Source organism: Thermobia domestica, chromosome 12, assembly GCF_964235325.1.
Source record: "Thermobia domestica chromosome 12, izTheDome1.hap1.1, whole genome shotgun sequence".
In the NCBI taxonomy this organism is placed as follows: domain Eukaryota; kingdom Metazoa; phylum Arthropoda; class Insecta; order Zygentoma; family Lepismatidae; genus Thermobia; species Thermobia domestica.
The window spans coordinates 101,438,365-101,455,746 of NC_137465.1; the positions used below are offsets into that span (position 1 = coordinate 101,438,365).

At 35.6% G+C, this 17,382-nt stretch overlaps 1 protein-coding gene across 5 annotated transcripts in view; it reads left to right on the forward strand.

Annotated features, from left to right (window-relative positions):
• Nucleotides 1-473: 473 nt before the first annotated feature.
• The window catches only part of LOC145666552 (uncharacterized), a 93,206-nt gene continuing 76,297 nt past the window's right edge, over nucleotides 474-17,382 (forward strand). For 3 of the 5 annotated variants that reach the window (XM_081733875.1, XM_081733874.1, XM_081733876.1), the window contains exon 1: nucleotides 606-743. Coding sequence is in view for 2 of the 5 variants with exons in the window: in XM_081733873.1 (XP_081589999.1) it covers nucleotides 616-743 (128 nt within the window). In the remaining 3 variants the exon portion in view is untranslated. Of the gene's footprint in view, nucleotides 744-17,382 lie in introns of all 5 variants that reach the window. The other 2 variants (XM_081733873.1, XM_081733878.1) reach the window with 1 other exon arrangement.

The following is a 17,382-nucleotide window of genomic DNA, read 5'->3' on the forward strand; positions in this document are numbered from 1 at the left end:
GGATCTGCCCATACAACAACATCGTGAAGCCACACGTCACAGCTTCGCCACACCTACTGCCCTATTCGCGCCACTAAGATCGCAATGTTTCGAGCCAACAATCATGACGGAAAGGGGAGTAGCCAATCAGACCTGTCGGCTCAGACGATGCTCGGTTGTTTTTTGGCTTCATTGAGTTCATATGTTGAAGATGGGCAGGTCCTCTATTATATAACATCCTTGGAATGACAGCACTTCTGTGATTGATAATTCAATCCCTGGGTCTTATTCCGTATAGTACAAGCATTCTCAAAAATTCCGGAACGTAACGCAGCACAAAATTTGCAAAAATAAAATTTGACTGCTTTGGTTTTTATCGCAAACTAAAACGCAGATTTTGCGTTGCAATGACGCAAATGGTTACGTAGGTATTCATTTTTTTTAGTGTTCTTCTGAAGTATCAATTTTTAAAAAATAAGAATTTTACAATTTAAGCTGGCAACACTGATGAATGATTAAGAGAGCCGTGTAAAGTCTAGTCTAGTGCTGTCTTACTGAATATATTTTGCGTCTAAACCTGTAATGTATCGATAATTTATAGTAAATGTTGACATTTATTAAAGCAATTTTGTGTTGATGAGAAATATTATTTTAGTTCGATGTGAGCTATTTGTTTCATCAAATATATGGTTCCAGGGATTAGTCCTAAGTTACCAATGTGAACGTCTTCCTGGAAAATTATTAAGACTGAATCACTCTTTCAGGTATGCATTCGAAATAATTATGTAGCGGTGTAAGAGACGTATAAGCTTGTGATTTTGTTGTCAGGTAGTAAACAGTGGGCCAGCTGCAGACGGATTTTCATAAACGTGGAAGACAAATGTTTCATATGATATCACTTCCTTTGTTTTCTGGTGAAACCCAGATGTCATAAGTTTATTGTATATTTTTTTACTTTAATGTTTTTATATATATTTAGGTTCGTTCATTTATCAATAAAGGCTGTTGTGCCGTGGAATAGGTCGAAAATGTAAAGGTTTGAATTAAGTTTGTTTAAAATGTTTGGGCTACTCCGGCTCTTAACCGTTAATGAACCCTATGATGATCATATGTTATTTACTTCGAAGTTGTATGATCAATTAGGGACAAGCCAGTATTCATTTATGTTTTACACAATCTTTTAAGGAGTACAATATGCATGCAGGTTTTTTTTTTTTTTTTTGCCTCAAGAGGTGAAAGTTTTTACTGATTAAGAATAATTCGTCATGAAAATGGTAACTTTGTGCTAGTCAGGTTTAAGCATGCCCCATTTGCTGTATTATATGTTTACAAGTGTAACATTGCTACTATGAAACCATTAAAAGTGCTATAGCTATTCGTATCAGTGCGACAGCTCACGTATTATCACAACTTGTACACGGTTGTCATACGCGCCTTTGAATGGGAAACCGTGGTTCGATTCCCGGTGTGAGCTTGTGTGGTTCGAATAACACGTTAAGCTTTAGGTTGATGTCTGATGTAGCCTCACTAGTGAAAGGGACACTAAAGTCAAAAACGCCCATTGTGGCAGATGCACTCCATTCGGACCCGCCAGCCTTGCACTGCCCTGCCTTGGTTAGATAACATTCGTGCCTTTCAATTTCCACCTAGTACATGTTTGTTCGTATCTTTTACTCTATATTTTTGTGCCATATATTTAACACTCTGAGCCCGACGGGTATTTAAACGTGTCACACACCCTGTCCGGCACTTTTTAGAGGTATTTTTAAAATTTCATATCTCTACTGATTTTAAACCAATTTCTTAGAAACTAACAGGATATACAGTAAATATATCAAATATTCAAAATTAGAAAAGCTAACCGTTTACCTTGTTTGGAATGTATGTGATGGTCCTGAGAAAAATGGTTGCATTTTGTCAGTTTTTTCACTTATTGCACACACTAAAAAATACACTTGCACAAAAAACAAATACACTCATAAAATTTATTATATGTTAAAATCTTATCCGATGTGTAATATTGCGTTTATACTTAAGAGAAAATGTCTTTTCAGATCTAAAAGTCCCAGTACTTCTCTTTAGTGTGATACATTTCAAAGCACTTTCCCACGCAAAGCCCAACGTCACATATCGGACAATAAATGCTAGTAAATTTTTTACTTCCCTTCCCCGTGCGGATGCTACACACTTTGCATCTCCTTTGTCCTACTCTATTGGGATTTGTGGATGTTGAGGGAACTCTGTATGGGTAATGGCCCCTTGCCACCAGCCTTCCACCGGATGAAGACTGGGATGGTCCCTGTACTTCTATGCCTGCTGAGTGCAGCAGTCCTTCTGCTACGTTCGCATAAAAAGTTCGAAGTGCGATATGTTTTCCTGTTTTCTTCCCATACAGTATATGAGCATTGACAAGTGATAAGTCAAATAAACGAAAAAACAGCTTCTTCCACCACTTGACAGACCTTCTCTCGAAGCTGTAATACGCGAGCAGCTGGTCCGACTTGTCTATCCCTATCTTGTATTTGTTGTAGTCGACCACAGCTGAAGGTTTTATTTTTTGATGCCTTCCTTTGGACATTGGCTGCTCAATCATGTCATCGGTGTGAACAGTGCTGAGAATATATACATCTTTTCTTACATCTTTCCACTTGATTGCTAAAAGATGCTTCCTTTGCATAGCAATATGTTCTCCCCTTTGTAGTTTTCTTTTGAAAGCTTCCTTTGGCATTTGTTGTCTATTCGGCATAACAGTGCCTACGGCTTTCGTATTATTTTTCCACAGATGATCGAAAAGAATAGGACTGGAGAACCATCTATCCATATAAACTGTATACCCTTTGTTTTTTATGTTTTCACAAAGTCTATCCACAACGTTCAGTGCAGAATTATGCTGCGCGTCACCAGAATATGAGCCCGCATATACTTCTAAATTACTCACATACCCACTTCTTGCTTCGCACAACTCGAAAATTTTCATACCGTATTTTCGGGGCTTCCCTTTCATATAGACACGAAACGACACCCGCCCACGAAATCCACAAATAGCTTCATCTATCACAACAAATTCTTCGGGTGTATACGTCTCCCGACACTTCCGCGTAATAATGTCCAAAATGGGTCGAATTTTGTACAGAGGATCATAATCGGGCTGATTTTTGGGGACAAGGAAGTTATTGTCATTCAAATGAAGCATAGCCAAAATTTCGAAAAACCTATCCCTTGACATATCAATAGCTCTTGCGTAGTTGGTTTGTAAAATTGGATTGGTACTCCAGTAATCCCGTAAAGCTGGTTTGCGTACAAGACACATGTGAATAATTAGTGCAAAAAATTTCTTGATTTCAACTGAAGTAACACGCTTCCATTTAGAAAACAAAGATTTTTGTTTCAGTGGTCTTTCTTTTTTCTTTTTCACGATCTGCTGTTTCGCATATTGATTAGTTTCTCTTTCTATTATATCTAAAACTTCATCGGTAAAAAACAGCTGAAACACTTCATATGGGGAACACTTTGTAGATAGACCAGCACTTTGATGAATTCCCGGGACACCACTAAACACGGGCTTTGCATTTATTTGAATTTTATCGCTCCAATCTGCATCAGATTTTGCCTTTGAATGGGAACGCCGCGCTTTTTTCTTTACCGGAGCAACCTCAGGTTCACTTGAAACCGAGGTATCTTGTTCATCCCCAGGTACGCCACTGAGCACAGAATAATCAGTGTCCTCACTGTCTAACTCATAACCGTCTGAGTCAGAATCATTCATCAGTTCTGCAATTTCTTTATCGCTCAAAATTTTGCCTGATATAGATTCTCTTCTTTCTGTAATGCCGGTGCTCGTAGAAGGAATATCCATATTTTTCTAAGAAAAGAGAACGAAAAATACACAGGAAAAATATAAATGCACGTTCGCCCGTTTCACTGCAATGAACGCATATGATGCGAGTGCGTGTATATGGTTTTGACGCCTACGAACCTAAGGGAAGTGTTGAAAACGTAATCAGTGCAACGTGATTTACAGTAGATGATAAGACGCAAAAACATCTTACGTCACCTACACAGTACATATTGTTTTCTTTCGTTGAAACAAAACATAGGACCCTTCTTCCTATTACATTCTGAAGGGGAATTGATCGCTGAACAACTTGGGTGAACACGTGATAGTCAAGGCCATGCTCCTTTTTTTCCTTTTAATTTTTAAATGTCGCGTTGTATATATACAACGCTCGGACTCAACGTATGTGCAAAGCCCGTTGTATATATACAACGTTCGGACTGAGAGTGTTACCGTATTTATACGGAAATAGCAGGGTTCATAGTGTTACTTTTTTTTTTAACTAAAAGTTAATTTTTTAAAGTTGGTCACTATATATATATATATATATTTTTTTTTTTTCGGGGATTTGCTTTGATCGTAATTGTGTAAAAGGAGAATGACATGTATTACCTATTGCGGAATGCTGTTAGAAGTTATACCTATTTTTACCAATCATGTGGTACTGAGAAAAAATTGATAACACCAATTGTACAAGAAAAATTTTATTACCAGTTAATGGTAATCTTGATGTTATGTATTAATTACATTACTTTAATTTTGTATTTTTGGACATAATGAAAATGTAGAAACTTGGCCTCACCCCATCCAGATCAGAAGACAAAACCGTGGAAAGTATGTAGTTAATAAAGAACCTCTAAATACAAGTAATCTAATTTTTTTATTAGCTGACAGATTTAAGTAAAATAATTTTTAATCTTAAAATGTTAAAATATTACGTATTTCAGCTATATTTTGGTCGAGAAAAGTTCAATTTATGCCCAAGTTTGGCATCAAGGTATAAAGTTACCTTTTGATGAGATTTTGGTCATTTTTCAACTATTTAGAATAAAACAGACCACTATGAGGCCTGAAATAGCGAAACAGTTATAATTTTTCAACAATTACTTCTGGTAGCCCCCCTTAAATTTTATTTACGCCAAGTGGAGTATTGTTTTGCCGCGCAGCGCAAATGTGTTGGAGGACAATAAGAACGAAATTAGTAAAGAACTATTTTTCCCCAGTTGTTTCAAGTGGTGTGCCTAAACTTGACTTGCACTGGTACTTTACGATTAAAATGAGCGATTGTATATGAAACAGAATTGTGTAGGATATTAAATTCTACTGTCGGAGGACATTTTCACAATACTGTAGGAAACCGGTATTTCATATTTCTAGATGTAATGTTGGAAGTGTGAAACGATTACAAAAGCTGTATTAGGGCTAAAATGAATGAGTGCATGTAGTGATGGGCAGTTTAGTTCCTTTCGCGGAATCAATTCCTTTGAATTCGTTCCTCCGGACCGAATCCTTTGGTTCCGCAAAGTTAAATGATTCCGTGGTTTTTTCGATTTTATTCCTCCAAACAAGGATTCGTTCCTCTCTGGATCGAATCCTTTGGTTTCGACGAGTCGGAATAATTTTGAGTTCTCATATGGCTCTCCAAAGTCGTCAAACCACTCTTACCGTCTGAGAAGTTGCTGCAGTGTGGTGGTGTGGGAAATTGGAATGAGTAGGAGCAAAAAGAGGGATTGCGGTGTTCTGAAACATGTTCACAAGGTTCCAGTTGTTCCTGATAAGATTAGTGTTGTAAAAAAACGTTTTTTTTTCTGTGAAGTTTTTTTCAATAAAAAACATCGTTCTTTTTCATGTTATTTTTCAAATGTCTGTTTTTTTTTCTGGCAACTATTATTTATTGATTTACGTTGCAGATTATTGAAATAATCAACAGAACTTGAGTCGAAGCCCTCGTAACTTACAAATCTTTTGTTTCTTTGTACGTATATACTAGCAAAATTGTGTGATTATTCCTTTCGGCCCCAGGTCATTTTTGGCGTTTTCCTACATTTCCAGTTAGTGACTTATTGCTCAAAAACCATTCATTCGATTGATATGGTTAAGGCCTTGTTTTTTAGAAAATAGATGTGACTATTTTTTGGTGTAAGTTGCATTGCAGTGTTGCCAATGGGTGGGAAATGTAGGGGTGAAAATTTACAAAAAAATCCCTAACCGAATTTCATTTTTTTTTGTATCTAGTACCACTCCTGCTATATAGGTTCAAATCACCTAAAAGAATCTTTGGTGTGTTGACAAGGTACAGTGAAATCCTGTAGTCGCTTGCTTCCATCCAAAGAGAGAAAGAAAAAATTCTGTCATACACATGAAATTTTGACACTTTTTACGCCTCACAAGCAAAAATCAAATATGCCGGGGCTACAACTTCTCTAATTATCCTATTGAAACATTTTATGATGCGTTCTGTAGGGCAAAGAGGAAGCTTTCAGGTAGTGGTACGTTTGTTTCAACGTAGCCAGTAAGAGGGTAATATTAGAGGGGAAGAGGGAATTTTTTCCGAATTTTTCACCTAAAAGCGGGAATTAATTGTTTTGGCTGGAAACACTGCCATCAGACAGACGAAAACTATCTAAAAATAAACCTTAGTACTCCAAGAATATATCCTACAAGTATCATGGCGATATATAACAAAGTAAGCATGAAATTTTAAAAAAAATCTCATTCTACCTCAGAAATTCACCATTTTCTTACCACTTACAGAACATGGTTTATTATAAACCTCAACTGTACTTTCCCTAATTATTCTAGTGAAACTTTTTATGGTGCTCTGCTTAGGCTAAGAATGAGGCTCCTAGACACTGCTACGTTTGTTCGAATGTAGCCAACAAGAAGGAAATAATAGAAATAAAAAAGGGAATTTTTTCCAAAATTTGCCCCTAAAATCTGGAATTAAAATTTTCTGTATCTGGCAACACTGCTATCAGACACACACAAACTATCTTAAAATAAGATTTGGTATCCCCCTAATATATCCTACAAGTAGTATGACGATATCTAATAAAGTAAGCATGTCAATAAAAAATATCTCATTCTACCTTTAAAAAAATCTCAGTTATCTTCCCAATTAGAGAACAAGGTCTACTGTAAACCTCAAGTGTACTTCCCCTAATTATCCTATTGAAACTTTCTATAGTGCGTTGTGTAGAGCAAAGACGAGACTTCCAGATACTGGTACGTTTGGTCCGATATAACCAACAAGAGGGAAACAATAGAGACAAAAGAGATATTTTTTCCAAAATTTCCCCCTAAAATCTGGAATTAAAATTTTCTGTATCTGGTAATACTGCTACCAGACAGACGTAAACTATCTTAAATTAAACATTGGTACACCACTAATATATTCTACAAGTGTTATGACGATATTTAAGGAACAAAACTTGTAATTACCAAAAATATATTACGGTAAACAGAAAAGTAGGGAAAAACTAGAAAAATCAAGGTTAGAACCTAAATATGAATTCTTCGTGCGTTCCCTAATTATCCCATTGTAACGATCTGAACTTGCGTTTCTTAAGTAAGGACAAATGTTCGATTGGCGTAAGTTGACTTGCACTCGGACATATAGGTACGGATTTATAAATAAAAATTTCTAATTTTTGCCCAAATTTAGGAAAATTTTAATTTCCCTAAGTGGCAACACTGCGCGCAGGCCCGTCCAATTGATGTCATCAGTTAGGTATCCATCCGGGGTATCTACTTGGCAAGTCTTAAGGAGGTCTTTCTACAACGAAGGAAGCTACAGGGAAAAAAGTAGTAGAGGAAATTCGTAATCAGAAAATTCTCGCATTTTTGACTGGGGTGAAATTTGAGAAGGAAATTCGACACCAGAAGAAAAAAATTAATATAATAAACTATAGTCCAACCATATTTTGCAAGAATAATATCCCGATATCTTAATTAGTGTCCACACAGGAGTGGATTAAACAAATGACACACCCGTGTGTGCCACTTTGGCTACCTGGGCCACTGAGTATACATTTGATTACATTTTGTTTTACTACTAACTCATGTTGTTGTTGTAGTTATAGTCTCGACTAATAATACTATCGTAGTTGTAAACAATAACTTTATAAGGAAAATTTTCTCCTTTTTACATCTTAGTTCCAACACTGTTGGTGAGAAATGCAGGGTGTTTCAAAATACATTTTGGGGTTTTAAGTCTTCGTAGTACTTATTACATTTTAAGTACAATTATAAACAATGCATCAAGTAAAAGAGCACCTCAAACAGTCTTTGCTACAAGTGTTCAATGTGAGATTCATTCGTCACACGGCGCACATCTAGTCGATAGGCGAGAAAGGCCCATAAACTTTCCGCCATATGGCACAAAACACATTCAATTTAGGAGAGTCTCGTTTCAAGTGTACCATCTCCTGAGGATTTGCTGACGGCCAGATACAAACATTATGAGTGTTCACATTAGCTCTTAGGTGAAATGTCGATTTACCACTGAAGACGACACGATCCAGAAAATCTTCATTGTTATGCAGCAATATTTCACTTGCGAAATTGGCATGTAAACCGTAGTCTGTAGACTTTAGCAACAGCAAACGATAAGGACGTAGTTGCAAGCGTCTCCTTAATATTCTTCACACAGACCGTTGCACTGTACAGATTCAGTCTTTGTTAAAACGCAAAGAACTTTCTGCTCTCCAGTTTACATCTTTGCTGCTTGCTGTTTCTAACGGCAGACAGAAGAAACAATGCATGTACATGCGTGCGTACAAAACTGTTTGAGTTGCTCTTTCATTTGATATAATATTTATAATTGTAAGTTAATTGTAATAGATACTACAAAGTTTCAAAACCCTAACATTAATTTTGAAACATCCTGCATTACTTCAATTTGAGTCATCCTATATTCGTGTCTTTTATATACATATCATCAGGGCCGGTCCTAGTCAATTTGTCGCCCCATGCAATGGCATAATTTGCCGCCTCCCCCTTTCTCCAGAAAGAACAAATCTTAAAAGTCATGATTTTAAGTATGCTACTCCAGCATGAACAACAAAGGTGAGGGTAAGTGCAGTGGCACTCAGAAAGGCTTAACCCTTATCCGGGCAAGACATTTTTTAACGTAAACGGGCAACCGGGGCCTGTGAAGCCCAGTATATATTTTAAGTGTAGAATACACAAAATCAATGCCTATTGTCACTTACTGTTCAGACTAGTCTAGAATGTGCCGGTATATATTTTTGTCAAGTAGCGAAACTTCGTGTCACGCTTTTGTAAGCCGACCAAACAGAATAGCAAATCCGGTCCAGACATTTTTGTAACGTAAACGGGCAACCGGGGCCTGTCAGGCCCAGTATATATTTTAAGTGCAGAACACTCAAAATTCAATGTCTTTTGCCGCATACTGTTCCGACTAAAGGTTACAATAGTCACGTGTTCAATATATAATTATGTGACAATTTGATCTAATATTTGACAGGAATTTCACTAAAGTTATACGGGGCCTCCTAGGCCCCGGTTACGTCAGGAAAAGATTTTCAATTAAAAAAAAAAAAAGCTTTACCAACTCGATATGTTCATGGTTTTAACTTCGACGAAAGATAGAAGAATTCAGTATTTTATATCTTCGAAATATGTATGGTTATTGAGAAATTTTAGAAAAATGAATCTACTGGGCCTGGGAGGCCCCGGTTGCCCGGATAAGGGTTAAATACTCACTAAAAATGCAATCCCGTTGTGTGTGTGTGTTTTTTTAATATTAATCTATTATGTTAGTGAAACATAAAGGAAACACACCTGCAGAGGATAGATGGTAATCCTTTTTATAGAATTCACTATCGAGCTTCAATCTCAATGTATCAGTTTGCAATTCCAGTGCAACTAGTTCTTTTATCTTTATTTCTTGATTTCTCTTCTATATCTGTTAACATTTTCTAAAAAAAACTTGTTTCTGTCTTCAATGATAAGGAACTTGTTTCTGACAAAAACAAGACTAGTTGTCATATCAAAACTGTGATAACTTACTAAATGGAACAGATATTCACTACTATTCCAGAATTGAATTCTTGCATTTGGCAACAATCAAGCAATTTGTGCTCGGATTTATTCGACTATTTGCTTTAGCATTGTCCATGTGGCCTTAAACTAATGCATCCTAAACTTAATTTATGAATGTAGTATTCAAATAGAAGGTCAGCTTAGTAAATGTAACTACCATCATCATAAAGTCTGTTTCCAACAAGAAATATTTAATTTAAATAATATACTTATGACAGATTTTGCCGGACCATCCAAACTTGCCACTCCATGCAAATGCACGTGTTGCATATATGGTAGAGCCGGCTTTGCATATCATATGTATCTAGTCGACAAATTATTTATATATGACATTTAGAAATATACTATTAGGCAAATTAGTATTAGTTTTTATCTTTAGACAAGTTATATGAATTTTATACTGTTCGTGACATTATTTTCGTACTTATTAAAGGCCTGCTTTCACGAAAAAAGAAAATTTCATTTCTACTTTTATTTCTTAGTTGATATTGATGAAAACTGCTGAAACCCGAATTGTTAATAGGTATGGTATTCATGTAAATTGTAAAATATTTGTAGCGTATCAGTATCTAGCGTTTAATTTATGTTGCATTTTACGGTGATTATACCTACATAAAAATATTTAATACTTAAATAGACGTAAGATGCATTAGAAATGACTATTTGAAAAAAAACGAAATTTAGAAAAAAAAACGAGAGGCAATGTTTTTTTTCTAAAAAAACGTACATTTCTGAAAAAAACGAACGTTTTTTTTCTATTTACAACACTAGATAAGATACATATTATATTGCACATAGGACAAGACCAGATACAGATATTGTTTGTTTCTTTAAAGTTTTATGTTTTATTAAAGCGTGTTGCTAAAAGTGCACGTTGAAACTGTTAAAGAAAACGGGTAGTCTTCTTTTTCTTCTTCTAATTTTTTTTTACATGGCTAGTAGACGCAAAAAAGTAAATGTTCTGTAATTTTCATTATTATTATTTATTTAAATACGTAATACCAGCAACGACAAACGAAGTCCCGGGCTTCCTTGTTTAGGGGCCAGTCATTCTTTCAGAAAAAATGTTCCGTGGGGGGACACACTTAGTATTCCGGGGGCCGCTCCTAGTACTTTTCTATTTCTTATTAAATTATAGACTTATTACTTTGGTCTCCTTCGGGGGCCACTCTCAGAACTTCGGGTGGCAGTGCCCCCAAAAATCATGTCTGGGAGAAACACTGGTAGGAGTGTCATTTGGAGAGGGCAGGGGGGCAATTTTCTATCGTATAATAATAATAAAAATAAACGTTCGCGGAATTTTGGTTCTCCTCGCGAGAGACTCGAGTTGTATTTCCAGTGGCAACTCGTTTGGTTCGGGAGGGGGGGCGGTGGCTCAGTGGTAGAGCGTTCACCTACGGTGCTTGGAGTCCCTAGTTTGATCCCAGCTCGCGCCGTGTGGACTTTGTGGTGGACAAACACCGTGTGCTTATTTTTTTCGGGGTTCTCCCGTTTCCTCCCACTTTCATCATTCCACCATTTCATTCATTACTCATCATCACCATCTCCTTCAGCCGTTATCACCAACTGGCATAATCGTGGGACGTAAAGCTCAAAGATTTCATTTCATTTCTATTTTCATATTATCTTGGTGTTGAAATAAGCATTAAAACCTAATCAAATAACTAATTGCGAATTTTATATTATTATAGGGTTATCTGGACATTACATCAGAGATATTGACTAAGAGCTTGTGCGTTACAGCAAATAGTTTTATTATCCGTCTTCCAAAAAATTATAGACCTGGTAACGCTGAACACCTGTGAAAAATTAAAAACAAAAGGAAAGAAAGAAAAAATAGTGATAAGACTAGCAGCCACTCTCCTGCTCTCTTCCAGTTGGGAGAGCAGTTGCGTTGGTCAGAATATTGCGGAGAAGTGTCAGGAAAGCGCGTAGGAAAGATTGCTTGTTTCGAGACATGCGCAGTAGGTGCATTATTTGCTTCTGTGTTGTGCAGTGTCGGTCTGTTCTTTACTACTGTTTTTGTCCCATTCATATCAATTCACTCGTTTGTTGTTTGGTTCCGGCATCTGGTTCCACCAACCGAATCCACTGATTCAATACGTAAACTTCTTGAGTGAATCCATCCCGTGAGTGAATCCGCCCAAATAAATCCGATTCCTTTCAGAGATTCGTTCCTTTCATTCCTCTGAAGGATTCGTTCTTTCGGAACGAATCATTCCGGAACTACCCATAACTAAGTGCATGTGAAAGACGACTATGTAACATACTAATTTCCACCACGGCATTATTTCTGCACGGTGTGGGAAATCTGTATTTTATGTTTACAAGTATAGAGTTAGAAGTGCTCAGACGTATTTGATTTTATGCTAAATTATTTGTGGACATTAAATATTACTGTGTAATAATTTACGTAAGAACAACAAATCGAAAACCCATTTCCTTTTTTCTAATGTTTGGAAACTAAAATTCCTTACTAAGTCTTCATAGGGGACGTACTTTGGGTAGAAACTGGTTTTCTTGTATGCAGGCATTTAAAAAACTTAAACTAAATATTTTCTATTGCATCAGAGTATTTAGTGACATTTGGTGTCCAAACAGTACAACACTATTCTTTTTTTGACCTCACATACGAAAGATGTAACTTTATAAATATTGATTCTTTATAGAAATCCTGTCTTATCCTGTAAATTAAACCTAGGTTTCTATATGCACTGCTCGTTATTGCGTCAATGTGTTGAGCAAACGTTAGTTTGCTATCAAATATAACTCCTAGATCGTTGAAAGTAATTGGTGTAGACAAAAGAACTGCCACTTATTGTGTAGGTAAAATTAATAGGATTTTCTTTCCTCCTGAAAGACAGAGATTTACATTTGGTCACATTCAGGATTAATTTGTTGTTGTTACACCATATTTGAACTCTGTAGGTCCTGTTGAAGTTTCACGCGATTGAATTTACTTTGGAGTATAATTTGAGATCATCAGCGTAAAGAACTTGAAGTTTTAATAAACGGAAGAACATAATTAATAACAGGAAGAAACAAGAGAGGACCTAGATTAGATTCTTGAGGGACTCCAGATAGAGTATTGAGCTCTTCAGTAAGAAATACTTTGTATGAAACATATTGTTTTCGGTCATGCAGTTCTTCATTGCTTGTTTCGAAAATTTCAGAGATGCTGTTTTAAATAGCAAGACAATATGAGCAACGACGTCAAATGCCTTACTAAAATCAGTGTAAATGGCACCTACTTGACCACCTATATCTAATTGTGTTACTATAAAATTAGATAAATTCATAAGTTTGTTGAAATAGATCTATTGCATAAGAAGCCGTGTTATGATGATAAGTTGAAAGAACTGGTTTTACATTATTTAAAAGTCGCGCATATGATTATATTTCTAAGAATTTTGGCAAAGGGCGACAGAGTAGCTATTGGCCTGAAATTTTCTATTTCTCTCTTGTTTCTAGATTTTGGTAAGGGACAAACTAAACTTTCTTTCCATATCTGGAAAAGTATTTGTTTTGATAAATATAATGCGGAGTGGGTATGTAAATTCATCACTGAACTTTTCACAGCATAATGTTACAGGTATCAGATCCACAAGATGCTTTTGGTTCCAACTCTCTCATATCATTTTCTGTTTCTTCGAGTTTTATTGAAAGTTGTCTAATAAATTACAATCGATCCGATTAGCAAGCAAAGAGTAAACGTTGTATGTCGCCAGGGTTTCAAAAAACCCAACCCACCTTGGCCCATATGGTTTTTTTGGGGGGTATTTTCGGGATTAATTGTTTGTTTGTTTGTTTTTTTTTTCGAAATATTTCAGTGTCTTTGGGGTAAAAGTGTTAAAATGTGATTTATATTTCAAGATTATCATCGTCACAACTTGCAACAATTTTGTGTTCACTGCTGTTTCGAAAAAAATGGCCACCATTTTGAAATTTTACGTTGGATCCCCGCCAAAGTATATACAGCTAATTTAGTGTGTCTTGTGCTTCTACTCTGAGCATGTCAACTTGAAAGGATCAAAACTTGCGCTTTATATATAGTGGATACCCGCTATTTTGAAAAAAGAATGGCCGCCATTTTGAAATTTTACGTTGGTATGCTGCCAAAATATATACAGGAAATTTAGTGTGTCTCGTGCTTGTACCCAGAAATTTTAAACTTAAAAGATCGAAAGTGATACCCTGTAGTATGTGTGGTACGGGCAGTCGAAAGAAACAAATGTAGATCGAATTATCCAGGAGCCTCAGTGACGTTCGCCGAATATGAACACCAAATATATTAATTTAGAACAAAGATATAATTCATGTTATATAAAATGAATGGTTTTATTTTGGAGTTCACTTCCAATACTTTGTGCGTTCAGTTACGGGAATTTCCCGAGCACTTGTTGCAAGACGGTTCTTTCCAGAAAATTAATTTAAAACAATTCAGAGAGATATAATTCATATTTTATAAAGTAAATGTTTTAACATTTTTCAAATGAAATTCAATATTTTCCAACGTAAAATAAGTAGTATTATTGTTGAAGTATTGAATTGCGACGCTTTGTGCGTTGAATTGCGGGAATTTCCCGAGCACTTTTTCCAGCGTTATTTTTCTTTCTTTTCAAAAATGCAGACTATTTATTATTATTATTATTATTATTATTATTATTATTATTATTATTATTATTATTATTATTATTACTGTACATTGAAACTTTCACTAGTACGGAAGTTTGAATTCAGCACTTGAAATAGTAAGCATTACGTAGTCTTCGCATAACCTTCTTAAATTTGACAAGAATTTTTACGCTATTGCTGGTGTTGATTCTACAGAATGCTTATTTGAAGAGTAGCAACAAATAACTGAACTAAACTTGTTGGAAAATTTAATTTTACTGAAGAATACTTGTGTTGCCATCAAAGCTAATAAAAAATAATACTAATAGTTTTAATAATGTTTTACGTATTTACTGGCAGTACCGGCACCTATGGCCTTAAACCCGTCCAACGTATGAAGGATAACGTCCCTCCACACTATTCACGGAAAGTATTTTCCAAAATATAAAATTGCTTATTTTACTTCAAATAGGCTATAAGCATAATCCATACATTAATTTGTCCTATACTTACCTTAAGATTTTTTATTTATTCAGTGTATTCAGAAGTTCATAAAGGCCTTATATTGAATGTTGTATACCTTAACGTGAAAGCATCTAATTCGCCCAAGGAAAGTCCAAAATTTGATAAAAGTCACTTTCAATGTAATCACCTTAGTTGTATCAATGATATACTAACAAAACGCTCAAAAACCCAGGTGGGTACAACCCGAAAAAAGCCCGTGTTTTTTTTCGGGCTGGCCCTCTTGGGCAAACCCTGTATGTGGTGGGTACATTGTTGTAAACTGAATGAAGATAACGTACGAATGCCTGTAGTATTTCATTGGCATGTTGGATATCATGGCCATTGTATGTAAGAGAGTTTGATGGCAAATGCTGTGTTTTGCGTTTAATAAAGCTTCAGATCTGGTTTGTGTCTTTTTACGACAGAACATTCTGAATTTAAAATAAAAGTTTTGTAGACCAATTTTATGTGAGATTTTATTTCGTTACGCAGTCTCTCAAATTGATCGCGATGATCAAGTATATTTGTTTATCCCTTTTTGCACTTATGGTGGTATGTCTTGAATTTTATTTTCTTAATTATATTGTAAGTAAACCAATATGGATAACTTCCATTGATATGTCTTTTGGGTGGAATACATACAGAAAATATGTTGTTAATCATTTGATAGAAGATTGTTAATGCAATATTTACATCATCCGATTGAGAAAGCCAATCCCAGTTTACTTTAGAGAGTTCTATATACATCTTTGGGAAATCTGCTTTTCTAAAATTAAAACCGGATACCTTAACTTATTTTTTATATTTCATCAGGTGTTTAAATGGGAAAGAGATAAGTATAGCTGGGTGATGCCCGTCTTCATTAGTAACATGGGAACATTGTTCTGTTGCAGAGACGTCGTTAAGATTTGAGAGTACTAAATCTAAGGTTCGACTATTATTATTTTGAATGCCATTATGGGACATTAAATCATATAGGGTCATGAAATTATTTAAGTCTTTACATTTATTTTTTAAAAATAGAAAGTCAAAATTAGAACATGTTATTTGATTTAAATTAATGTCTCCCTCCAAACAAAGGTGCTTCCTATTGGAACATTATTGTCCATGAATTTATAAAACAACTCATATGTCGTTACAGTTTAATCCGGAGGAATGCATTAATAAAAATAAATAAATAAAAACCTTGAGAGCTTGACAATTACACATTCAAAATTTAGATCACAAAAGTTTATATAGGAGACGTTGTAATTTTGATATACTGCTAGTTTTACTACACCCTCTCCCTTACAATTATTTGATAATTCAAGATTTCTGTCTTGACGAAAAACTTGGTATCTTTTATCAAAGAATTCCCCGTCAGTATGACAGTCTGTTAAAAACTTTCGGTGATTGTGATTACATCATAACTATTTGATAAAACATTTGTTTAGAATTCTAGGGCTTTGGACCGTAAGCCAATGTGATTGCATCATAACTATTTGATAAAACATTTGTTTAGAATTCTAGGGCTTTGGACCGTAAGCCAATGTGATTGCATCATAACTATTTGATAAAACATTTGTTTAGAATTCTAGGTCTTTGGACCGTAAGCCAAAAGTACTTTGATGAAGACTGACAACAATTTACAAGTATAGTTTTAAAGCGTGGTTTCGACTACTTAGCTACTGTCTACAGAACATGACAATGAATGAGCCTCGGGACTTGGTAATACAGTAAAACTTGAAGGTGAAGTTTTTTCTTTTAACACACCTGGCATTTACTAATTTTGTTGTATTTACTAATTGATGCAATTCCTGAACACAAAATTCTCATCGGTTGTAGGTCGATTTCCGCTTTACTGATTCGGAATTGAATAGTTGATTTCTTAACAATGGCGATGGGACGGGGAAGGGTTAACGTTCTTCAGAGGACTAACACCCACTTTGAACTGCCTTAGTTTGACTTGGTGACAGGGGTTCAGAGGCTGTAAGCTGGAATGTGGAGTCTTTTGTTCTGTTTGGATGCTGCCTGTTTCTATTTTCAAGTGCACTTAAAGTAAATTTCTCCTCATCAACATACAGATAAGCATAACTACCGCGTTGTCTTGCCTTGTTCATGTACACTTTGTAGACTTTTGCGTTCATTTCTCACTTGGTTCGATGTAAATGTTACTACCACGAAGTTTGCGTCTGCTTTTAAGAACATCTTATTTGAATTCGACCTCTCTCATAATTTTGCCTCTTCGAAACTCAAGATGATGTCTCATTTTACATCACCACCATCTGCCGCATCAACACACGCTTCCCTTGTATCCACTTGGACATACTACAGAAGATTACCTGACACAGTACTAACAACGAGCAGGCGTTGTACACACATCCTCAATGTTACTACCACATTTT